The 11,809-nt window shown below is 45.8% G+C and overlaps 1 protein-coding gene across 5 annotated transcripts in view; it reads left to right on the top strand.

Moving 5' to 3' along the window:
* The window catches only part of LOC105393722 (fatty acid synthase), a 29,544-nt gene extending 19,832 nt beyond the window's left edge, over positions 1–9,712 (top strand). For 2 of the 5 annotated variants that reach the window (XM_048631571.1, XM_048631572.1), the window contains 13 exons: positions 81–173; positions 458–586; positions 1,149–1,703; positions 2,041–2,225; positions 2,654–2,796; positions 3,406–3,526; positions 4,330–4,529; positions 4,816–5,013; positions 5,390–5,689; positions 6,004–6,233; positions 6,634–6,864; positions 7,196–7,363; positions 8,303–9,712. In XM_048631571.1, the coding sequence (XP_048487528.1) occupies positions 81–173; positions 458–586; positions 1,149–1,703; positions 2,041–2,225; positions 2,654–2,796; positions 3,406–3,526; positions 4,330–4,529; positions 4,816–5,013; positions 5,390–5,689; positions 6,004–6,233; positions 6,634–6,864; positions 7,196–7,363; positions 8,303–8,650 (2,901 nt within the window). In that variant the 3' untranslated portion in view covers positions 8,651–9,712. Of the gene's footprint in view, positions 1–80; positions 174–457; positions 587–626; positions 687–1,148; positions 1,704–2,030; positions 2,226–2,653; positions 2,797–3,405; positions 3,527–4,329; positions 4,530–4,815; positions 5,014–5,389; positions 5,690–6,003; positions 6,234–6,633; positions 6,865–7,195; positions 7,364–7,583; positions 7,705–8,302 lie in introns of all 5 variants that reach the window. The other 3 variants (XM_048631575.1, XM_048631573.1, XM_048631574.1) reach the window with 3 other exon arrangements.
* Positions 9,713–11,809: the final 2,097 nt, after the last annotated feature.

Here is an 11,809-nt window from a genome sequence, read left to right on the forward strand (position 1 = left end):
TAGAAATTTTGCTTATATATTTTTTACTACATATATTATTTTTAAATGAATGGTTTATCTAATTAGTGTTTCTCTTTCAGTTGGAGCATGCGTACGTCAACACGCTGACCCGTGGTGACTTGGCGTCTCTGCGCTGGATCGAGTCTCCTCTTCGCTACCACGAGTTTGATGAGGTTTGTTTGTACCTACTTACAAATATTTTCATGAAACTACGTGAACTTCGAGCAGCTGTTCTGTTCTTATATTCACTGTACATTGTAGTTATTTTTAAAAATATTAAGCAGAAAGTTCAAATAAAATACTTAGGGGGTCATTCAAATTCGGCTTACTATACCACTTCTAAAGACCCAGTATTGACTTGCCTTCGGGTAGCTTACTGACATTATTAGGTACACCCTTTATACCCTTTATAATTATATTTACACAAATAACTAACTGAATTAAATAACAATTCCAGGTGGCAAAACGCACCCCTCACCGCAGCGAACTATGCTCCATCTACTACGCGCCGCTGAACTTCCGCGACATCATGCTGGCCACCGGCAAGCTGCCGCCCGACGCGCTGCCCGGCAACCTGGCCGGACAGGTAATATATATAATATACATATATACATTACTGCCGCGACATCATGCTGGCCACCGGCAAGCTGCCGCCCGACGCGCTGCCCGGCAACCTGGCCGGACAGGTGAGGATGATTAATTTGAGACACATTTTGTAGATTATAATACTTAGCAAATTCTGAACCACTCGCCCATAAAGTCGCCTGTCAGTGTCGCATTATAATGCGATAACAATAGGTGAATTAGCGCCATAAAACGATATCCTACGTAGTCATGATTCAAAGACTGATGGCTACCTGCCTGAAGGTAACTGGTAAAGTTACAAGTTACCTGTTTGTCATAAGCTGCGCACAGACCGGCCCAACGAACGCTCAACGATGGCAGATTGCAGCAACGAAGGTCAACGAAACCCGTTCGTTGGCGTTCATTTAGCCAGTCTGTACGCAGCTATACACTCTAGAATACGACTGCCTCAAGAGTTATCGACTCTTCTACATTAATTTGTTTTTCGGTATGCTCATTAATAGAACGTTTAGACAGTTAAGTAACCCAACATTCTTTCACTAATCATAACCATATCTTTCCAGGAATGTATCCTGGGTCTCGAATTCAGCGGTCGCGACACCAAGAACCGCCGCGTGATGGGAATGGTAGCCGCCCAAGGTCTCGCCACTACCGTGCAGGCCGACCCAGGCTTCCTGTGGGAAGTGCCTAAGTCCTGGACCCTAGAACAAGCCGCCACCGTCCCCGTCGCCTACTCTACCGCTTACTACGCTCTATGCGTGCGAGGCCGCATGACTAAGGGAGAATCAGTTCTAATCCACGCCGGAACGGGAGGTGTCGGTCAAGCCGCCATTGCGATAGCTTTACACGCCGGATGCACTGTGTTCACAACTGTGGGAACGCCCGACAAACGTCAGTTCTTGAAGGAAAGATTCCCTGGACTCAAAGACGAGAATATTGGCAACTCGCGTGACACATCCTTCGAGCAGCTTGTCCGCACGCGGACAAACGGAAAGGGAGTGAACTTGGTGCTGAATTCTCTGGCCGCGGACAAGTTGCAGGCGTCCGTGCGCTGTCTGTGCGAGGGCGGACGCTTCCTCGAGATTGGGAAGTTGGATCTGTCTAACAACACGCCTTTGGTGAGTTCACTTTTACGTTATTTGTGTAGATGTTTGTTTACTTAATTAGTTCGCTATGTAATAAATACCCACTTCAAACATAATATAATCAATAGACGCTATAACGTGCGAGCGCGTCGAAAATTAATGTCTTTGTTACTGCAACGAACTAATAATGTGTTCAGAACAAAAATTTAATGAATATGCAACATTTTTTACAACTCTAAATCAGCCCTAAATATATTATTAGAATTTGCTTTACAATAGCTCCTATCTACCAAATCGCTATATCAGCCATAGACTTTAATCATAACCCCTGAACAAACCACCCAACCTACAACAACATCCCACTCCGCAGGGCATGTCAATCTTCCTCAAGAACACCACGTTCCACGGCATCCTTCTAGACGCCCTATTCGACGCGGGCGACCATCCCGACAAGCGCGCCGTGGTCAAGTGCATGGACGAAGGACTGAAGTCTGGAGCTGTGAGGCCTCTACCGTCCACGGTCTATGGGGACCAACAGTTGGAGCAGGCTTTCCGGTTAGTCTTGTAATATTTTCTGCGAGCAAGGGCCAAAATTTAGTCGGACTCTCTACAATTTACGCAAAGGAGAGGTAGAAATAATGTATTGTTTTTTGTCATTATCAATAGTAAACAATACAATGCCGTTGCTTAGCTTGGGCTTCTCCTGTAGGACTGCTACAATATTTTCTGCTTATTTTTCGTACAACGGGCTTAAAACAGTTATACATATTGAGTTCTTAAAAATTAATAGTTTATAGTAACAAATGCTTGATGACCAAATCCACCATCACCATCCCTTTATCGGTGTATAAAGTAGTCAACGCACCGATCTGGTACACCTTGATCTGCCTTCTAACTGGTGTCGTCCAATGGTGTATAATCATCTTGATCTTATGCTGTCTCTAATCACAGCTACAATAACTAATCAACTCTTCACCCCGCAGTTACATGGCGACGGGCAAGCACATCGGCAAGGTGCTGCTGAAGGTGCGCGACGAGGAGCCCGCCGGCGCGCGCCCCGCGGCCAAGCTGGTGCCCGCCATGCCGCGCACCTACATGCACCCCGCCAAGACTTACGTACTAGTCGGTGAGTACCCCTCTACTGTACAGTCACATGGCGAGGAGCCCGCCGCCAAGCTGGTGCCCGCCATGCCGCGCACCTACAGGCACCCCGCCAAGACTTACGTACTAGTCGGTGAGTACCCCTCTACTGTACAGTCACATGGCGAGGAGCCCGCCGCCAAGCTGGTGCCCGCCATGCCGCGCACCTACATGCACCCCGCCAAGACTTACGTGCTCGTCGGTATGTTGAAGTCGTCTGTCTCTTTATTACTCACATTTATGTTTGACTTTAGGGCCTACTCAATTGATTACATATTTTTTCCTGCTGAAGTTACATAAAGTAACTTCATTCTCTGTTATGTAATCATATTTTTTGCCGCTTTGCGACAGTCAAATTGTGATAATCATTAGAGGCATCCGTGGCACTGGATGAGTTAGGAAAAGTCTGGTCGATAAAATCGTATACAATAAATAGTGTCTATTGTTTCTGCTATTAGTCTGTTATCAAAAAGTCTCACAACGCGCTGCTTTGTGCAGCAACATACAATACATCCTACATAAATGATTGTTTATGTTTAGACAGACTTATTTAACCTTTTAAGTTGCTGACTAACCAACTCCTTTCAACCCACAGGTGGTCTCGGAGGCTTCGGTCTGGAGCTGGCGCAGTGGCTCACCGTCCGCGGCGCCACCCGCATCGTGCTCAACTCGCGCTCGGGCATGCGGACTGGGTACCAGGCGTATTGCGTGCGCAGGTAATTACACCACTAATATGTAGACCATCATTGTTAGGGTGCTTTTCCAAACCTCCCCCGACCAATATGGTGTCTTGGCGGGTTCTGTGGGTTGTGTGTTCGCAGGTAATGTAGCGACAAATACATAATTATCATCATTATAAGGGTTCTTGTCCAACTCTCCCGCCACACTATAAGGCCGTGTCCTCAGTAGGCAAACTGTTTGCGGCGTATCGATTTAGTACGCTCTTCCATGTATTTGAAACGGAGTGGCCACAGTTTGCTAGTTTAGTACGCAGTTTGCAGCGTTACGCGCGCTGACTATCTCAGTATCTCGCCGCTAACAGTTTGTCTTTTGGGGACACGGCCTAAGATGGTCTCGGAGGCTTCGGTCTGGAGCTGGCGCAGTGGCTGACCGTCCGCGGCGCCACTCGCATCGTGCTCAACTCACGCTCTGGCATGCGGACTAGATACCAGGCGTATTGCGTGCGCAGGTAATGTAGCTATGTATTAGTTAGGTACATTTTAAAGTTAATCATGATGGCACGCCGAATCATCTACAGTAATCCGTTCCAAGATGTGCCCCGTTCTTCCCCATTTGATCTGTACGGCATATTTATCGACGTAAAGAAACGTAATTTGCGTCAAACAAGATAATGTGACCGCTGTGACGTTAAACGATCTAATCTACGTCAATATAAATATGCCATGTAGCTGAATCTCATGGCTTTCTTTAGATTCAAGATTTAAGACTTCAAACGTTCTCATGCGATCCTTCGATCTTAAAAACCCCGTTTACAATAACCACTACCTTAACCCTGCAGATGGCGCGCAAAGGGCGTCCAAGTCCTCATCTCCACAACCGATGCCACCTCAGTTGCCGGCGCCAAGGCCCTCATGCAAGAAGCCAACAAGCTGGGCCCAGTCGGCGGCGTGTTCAACCTGGCCGCGGTGTTGAAGGACGCCTTTTTGGAGAACCAGACGCCTGAAGACTTCAAGGCGGTGGCGAAGCCTAAGATTGATGGTGAGTTAGTGGGTAGTTATTTGACAGTCGGGCAGCGAAATTCTATAAATCTGTATACCTTGTCAAATTCAAACATCAGAAACCGCCAGTGAAGTAATAGACTTTTAACAAGATATTGTATAAGGAATAAGTTGGAGTGTTTACTTGAAGGTGTACACTTGGTCACTATAATCAACACTGCAGATGGCTGATCTCAACATACACCTTCGTACCGCAATAAGGCCACAACCAAATTATTATTACATACCATGATTTACAATAATAACACACCAATTTCCCTCCCCAGGAACAATCGCCCTGGACAAAGCGACCCGCGAGCTCTGCCCTCAACTGGAGTACTTCGTGGCCTTCTCCTCAGTCTCCTGTGGTCGTGGTAACGCGGGACAGACCAACTACGGGCTGGCCAACTCGAGTATGGAGAGGATCTGTGAGAGGAGGACCGCTGATGGACTGCCGGGGTTGGCTGTGCAGTGGGGCGCTATTGGTAAGGGGATTAGAGTGGTTTTAGATTGGGGTTTTATAGTAGATTTGAATGTATAAAGTGATTGAATAGACTTAGATTGATGAAGAAGTGGTAGGACTTCAACTTGTATTATGTTATTTTTTTCTTTTACCGAGAGTGCATGAAAAAAGAATCCTTGGGTGACGTATCAACTGTAATGTGTTTGTATGTATGTATACGTCTGACGTGCCCTGGGTAGTAATCTAATACTAGTTGATCTGACTGGCTAATCTTCTCACCACAGTGACAAACCCTAGTTCAGCTATAGTGTTTGTCACCGAAGAATACATCTACCGGTTACATTATTCCCCTTCCAAACTTATAATAATCCCTCCACTAACACACAAATTTTCCGCAGGCGACGTCGGCCTAATCATGGGCATGGGCGGCGACGACGTGGTCGTCGGCGGCACATTACCCCAACGCATCCTCTCCTGTGTCGAATCCCTGGGCACCCTGCTAGCCCTCCCTCACGCGGTGGCCGCTTGCATGGTTCTCGCTGACAAGAGCAGAAAAGCCGCCTCGCCTACCCAAGACTTGGTGCAAGCTGTGGCCAATATTCTGGGCATTAAGGATGCGAGCAAAGTGTCCGAGACGGCGAATCTGGCCGAGCTGGGCATGGACTCGCTAATGGGTGCTGAGATTAAGCAGACTTTGGGTGAGTGTGTGTTTTTTGGTAGTAATTTCAGCTCCCGTTCCACCATCCTATAACTACAATTAAAGTTAAAGATGTTAAAGCGCTGCCAACTGTCAAGTCAAAATCATGTAATTTATGAAATATATTTTGGCTGCTTATTTATTATTGACGTAATTTAGCTATAAGTAGTTACATACATTTAATAAATTAAGTAGCATCATAGAGACACAATAAAGTTCAATGTCCCTTATTATTATGAGCTAAGTTGCAATCCGAATCCCGTTTCATTTACAAAAAAGCAATCTATCGGTTCTAACTCCACCATTACCCCCCAGAGCGCGGCTACGACGTAGTCCTCGCCGTGCAAGAGATCCGAGCTTTAACCTTCGGCAAGCTGAAGGAACTCTCCGGGGGCGCTACCGACGCCGCCCCCGCCGCCCCTGCCGCCGCCGCCGCCCCCGAGGACCTCGTGCAGTTCGCCAACATGGGCGAGCTGATGCCCAAGCAGGTGGTGGTGAAGTTGCCCAGCCAGCCCGCGCCTAAGGAGGTCAAGCCTGTGTTTATGGTGAGTTGTGATTGGTTGTTGTAGTAGCAATTTTCGTGTAAAAAAGACCCATTTAAAATGACGAGCGCATTCATCTATTCATTTCTAGAATGTGTTCTTTTACCTACATCAGAAAAAAAATATCTTTAAAATGGTTGAGGACCTCCTCACGAGGAGTTACATAAGTGTGAATTTAATTATGTCATGTTTCCTTTTGAATCGCCTATCCGGCCTTTAAAACTATAGGTAGAACAGTTTTTGATGGTTTATGAAATCTCTCACCAGTCCTGTTTCTTGGCTTGACACGCTACCGCGTACCGTAGATAGGGAATGATTTTTTTTGTACCATCATAAAACACGGAAAGTTTCTTCCAATTACACAAAAAGCCAAACCTATACTAATCCTCCTGCTCTCCCTCAGGTCCACCCAATAGAAGGCGTAGCGGCGCCGCTCCGCACGCTGGCTAAAACCGTCCGTGGTCCGGTCTACGGGCTGCAATGCGCCAAGTCGGCCCCGCTCGGCTCCATACAAGAGTTGGCCGCGTTCTACGTGACTCACGTTCGCGCCGCGCAGCCGCTGCCGCCGTACACGCTGCTGGGGTACTCGTTCGGAGCGGGTGTGGCGTTTGAGATGGCTTTGCAGTTGGAGAAGGTATGTTACTGATTGTGATGTTTACAAAAGTTTTCTAATAATTTTACCAGTAGTTGTTGAAATTGATTAAGATCCAACTAGAATAAGATACACGCTGCCTTGATATTTTTGTGCTATATCTATGCCTACTTATGTAGCGGCCGCTAGTTAATGAGGCGTATCTGTGCAACACTCGCTTACTGTCCTATCTATATATATAAATCTTGGTAAAAGTTTAGGTTTAAAACTAATTTCAACTCTTTTTTTTGTCTGAACTTCGAATCACATCGCCTTATACACCTTTCATTTATACTTCCCCTTATCACAACATCTAACCACCCTACCCTTACAGGCCGGCTGCGAAACCCGCCTAATCCTAGTCGACGGGTCCCCCGAGTACGTCGCTATGCACACCCGCCGCGGCAAGAGCAAGCGCGCCAGCCGCTCCGCCGCCGCCGACGAGGCAGACGCGTTGACCTACTTCACACAGCTGTTTACTGACACCGTGGACCAGGCCAAGGTTCGATGATTACCCTTGATTAGCTATCTTTGCGCTTACGTATTTGATAAAGGTATACCTATACCTATTGCTTACTGGAGAGAGAGACCACGAGGCTACTGGGATGCTGCTTGTAATGACCCTGCCAACTGGCGGAAACTGACCTCATTTGGACCAAGCTAACTATCGAGAACACGCTACTAAAGTCAAAGTAAGTATCCCTTTCGGCTCTCTCTTGCCTCGTGGCGATGCACACGCGCCGCGGCAAGAGCAAGCGCGCCAGCCGCTCCGCCGCCGCCGACGAGGCTGATGCCTTGACATACTTCACACAGCTGTTCACCGACACCGTGGACCAGGCTAAGGTATGACACCCTGTATGAGGTGTCTTTACACCATTACAAATCGCATGGTGTAAAAACAACCGCTAAACCTGGACTCTAATGGTGTAAAAGGCTTGTCGGATAAGAGTACGCTCCGTTCGGATGCTACTTGTAACTGACCTAGTTCAGACCGAGCATATTCTTATCTTGAACATGCTTCTTACTACTGGAATCAAAGTAAGTATCTCTCGGCTCTCTCTTGCCTCGTGGCGACGCATACGCGCCGCGGCAAGAGCAAGCGCGCCAGCCGCTCCGCCGCCGCCGACGAGGCAGACGCGCTGACATACTTCACACAGCTGTTCACTGACACCGTGGACCAGGCCAAGGTATGATAATAATATTTGCCTTAGAAAAAGTAAAGAGAAGAAAATTTTAGAGGTAATAAGCTTCCTAGCACTCTCACTGCAGTGAAAAGATTAGCCTGGCAACGTGGCAACATACAACTGTCCAGAGCACTTCGAACTAATACTACACAATATAGACGCCACTCGGATCCTCCTTGACTACTCAGATGCTCGCTATCACAGCTTTAGGCTCTAGATCTTCACTCCAGTATCTAAACCCCCGCTTCCCCCCCCAGGTGGCGAACGAACTAGAGCACCTGAGCAGCTGGGAGGCGCGCGTGAAGCGCACCACGGAGCTGATCGGCAAGTCCGGGGCCGACGCCGAGGAGCTGGGCGCCGCCGCCGCCAGCTTCTACCGCAAGCTCGTCGCCGCCGACACCTACAAGCCGTCCGGCATCCTCAAGGCGCCCGTCACTCTCTTCTCCGCCACGGATAACTATGTCGCGCTCGACCCTGACTACGGGCTGAAGGCCAACTGCGCGGGCAGTCTGTCGACTACCCCCTTGACCGCCAACCACCGCACCATCCTCATGGGCGCGCCCGCCGCCGCCATCGCCGAGCATGTCAGCAAACTGCTAGCGTAGACCGGGAACGAATAAAGAGGGAGAGTCGGTGAGATGGAATAGTTTGTTACTTTTAGTATCAAAGTGCTGACGGTCTCATTTAGATCGCGAAGCACCAATATCAGGTGTCTATTCCAAAGTCTCGAGCCCGAATTAAAGGTAGTAAAGGCCGACTCAACCAGTAAAGCTACACTCATGTAGCGAGATATTGATATTTTTGTAAGTAAACGAGCGCCGGTGACCCGTAGTGCGCCGGCGCCGCTGGGTCACTCCTTAGTACACATCACAGCGTCGCCCCGCTCGCCCCGGCCGCTCGCTCGAGCGAAGCGAGTCCGAGCGAGCGAGCGACGCAAGCGACAATCGAAGGAGACTTTTGACGGAAATAAACTGATGACCTGTTGGTGATTTTGAAACTAAAACAGTCAATTGTCTTTATGAATTTTTGTATACTCTTACATTTTGGTATAAATGGTAAATAAATCGACTAGTAATTTTGTATTGTTAAATGAAAACGGCCATAAGTATCCTTTGTTATTGTCGCAGGTATAGTTAGAATGATATCGCCTCTCTTTTAGGACGCGGGGTTTGCGTAGGACTAAGTTAGTGAATTTAATTTATATCTACTATTCCTGCGGGCTCAGCCCGCGCTTGTGATAATTTATGACATTCCAATTTGTGTACATAGTTATATAAACACGTACCTAAAGGACATACAGTAAACAAGTGACGAAACCCTACCCATGCATCGGTCGCCTTGTTGTAACTCATACATTGTATAACAGTGTATTTTTCTCGAATATGTTTTATATTTTTATTTTTTAATTGTATTTAATTGGAATACCAATTTACTTTTCCTATGATTTTGACAATTTAATATAAAATTAATACAACTATTGTATTGTAAAAAACTAACTTCCGTAGGTGGGTTTCTTCGCTGGGACAGTACATATTTATGTAGTACATAGTATATAAGGCTGTATGTAGCAGTAATTAGGTAGTTCCTTGTGTATGGTTGTTGTGTTAATTTATTTTGTTACGACTTGGCGTTTGCGCCCTGTGATTAAACGTGCATTATTTTCAAAATGGTGGTTTTATTGTGTGGTCTAATTGCCCTCTCTTCTGTTAGTTGTTGTAATTGCTTATGGGATTGCTCTCAAATTACTTAGATACGTACTTCATATTCCACGAAGTCATAATTTTTATTAGTCTTTTGATATCGCTCTCTAAGGTGACATGTAGAGCAGTGTAAGTACCTTATAGTAGGTGTTAATTACTCCGTGTTGAGACATAGGTACACACTAAACAACTTTAATTAACAATGGGTTCGGTCATACATATAAATGAGAAGTCAAATCATTACTGTAACTAGTCAACCCGTTTTCCAGTTAAGGAATGAAAACGTAAATACTCTAAGTTGCACATCTAAAATATCTAAACAAAAATGCATAATACTCACAACTTTCCCCGTATATGTATACCTACACGATTCCATTTTCACAAAAGACAGACAAAACCGCTTCAGATTTCGTCTGAAACAGTGTGCCGCGTGCGATGGGAACTAGTTTCTGTAGTCTGTAGCCGCCTTGCTCTGCCTCAGTCTTCGCCGGACTGCCAATTCGCGCGGCCGTCTCTACCGACCAAACAGTGTAAATCAAACACGACTTTATGATCGAGTCTCTACGTGTATCAAGTAAAAGAATAAACTAGATATAGGGTTTTGGGATAAAGTTTCTGGATTAAAGTGCTGATTGTGAATGAATTGGAAATGTTGTGTTTGGTGTAAAAAAAGTTAACTACCCGCAGTTTCAAAAGTTTTTCTACAGGACTGGTGAAAAAGGATTGTCACTTTTGATATCGTAAGTAAGTGTATAAGCATTGTATAAGTTATATTTTTGTAGCCTTTACCTTTTACCTGCCTGTTCATTAAAATAAGCAAATGCATTTTAAGTTGAGTGAAACCAGAAGACAATAACAGTGAAACGTATCGGCAGCGTAGTTAAGAAAAGTTTTAATTATTTCCATATTTTCCCGATTCACTAGCTGTTTAACTCTTATACCCCATTTACACTCTCGCCTCGGCCCTCGCCTCCTCGCTCGCCTCGTCACTCGTGCGGAGGCGCGAATGTAAACACCCACTCGCGTGTTACGCGAGTGGGTGTTTACACTCTCGTGCAGAGTTCAGTTGTCTTTGAGCTAGCAACGATGGAGGACGTCGAAGTTTTAGCCGCAACAATAAAGAATTTATGTATGATCACCGATTACTTCGCCGTTTATGGACCGATTTTGAAAATTCTTTTTTTTATGTATTGGGTTGAGATCCCATGTGGTCCCATTTTTTTCAAATTTTGATTCCACCTCCAAGGGTGGGTAAAGGGTTAAAAACAGGCTATGAATTTCCATTTTGGGTACCTATTAACCGATTGTAGTTAATGAAATTTAGAAAGTACTTACATAGGTACTTACCTATATTTTTAACATTAAAAAAAATATGATGGTGACCTTGAGCTGATCTGATGATGGAAACGGAAGGTAGTCAAGGGAACTCCTCAACGGTAGGTATATAGCAACTACTTCGTGTTTACTACTGACTAGTAGGACTTATAGGTATCATTTGCTTCTTAATTTTGATTGTCAATTATTGCAAATAAACTAAGTATAAATAAGTAATAAAATAAAATAATGATAAAAAAACGACTTCAAAAAACCACTAAAACGTAAGAAATAATTTTAGGTTTAGACATGGTTTAGACCTATTCTATGTGACAGTACTAATATATCTAAGCAGGTAAGTACTTACTGCTTTTATTTCTTACGTTTTAGTGTTTTTTTATTATTATTATTTTATTGAAATATTTACTTATATGAAATTAAATGTTTCGTCTTGCGACCAATCCATTATACAACTGAGGAAAAAACACTACGTTATAATTATACGACGACGAACACAACCTGCGCGGCACGATGTAGAAGCCAGAATGAAGCGGACGCGAGAGTGTAAACACCCGCTCGCGTGCGACGCGAGCTCGACGCGAGCTCCTTTGACTCGTGCCCCAAAAACCGCTCCGGACGCGAGCGCCGCGAGTGGCGAGGCGAGCGAGGAGGCGAGCCACGAGCGGCTGTTCACACTCGCGCCTCGCCCCTCGCCTTGTCGCTCGCCTCGCCACTCGTGCGAGAGTGTAA

The sequence above is a fragment of the Plutella xylostella genome, chromosome 29 (genome assembly GCF_932276165.1).
Source record: "Plutella xylostella chromosome 29, ilPluXylo3.1, whole genome shotgun sequence".
In the NCBI taxonomy this organism is placed as follows: domain Eukaryota; kingdom Metazoa; phylum Arthropoda; class Insecta; order Lepidoptera; family Plutellidae; genus Plutella; species Plutella xylostella.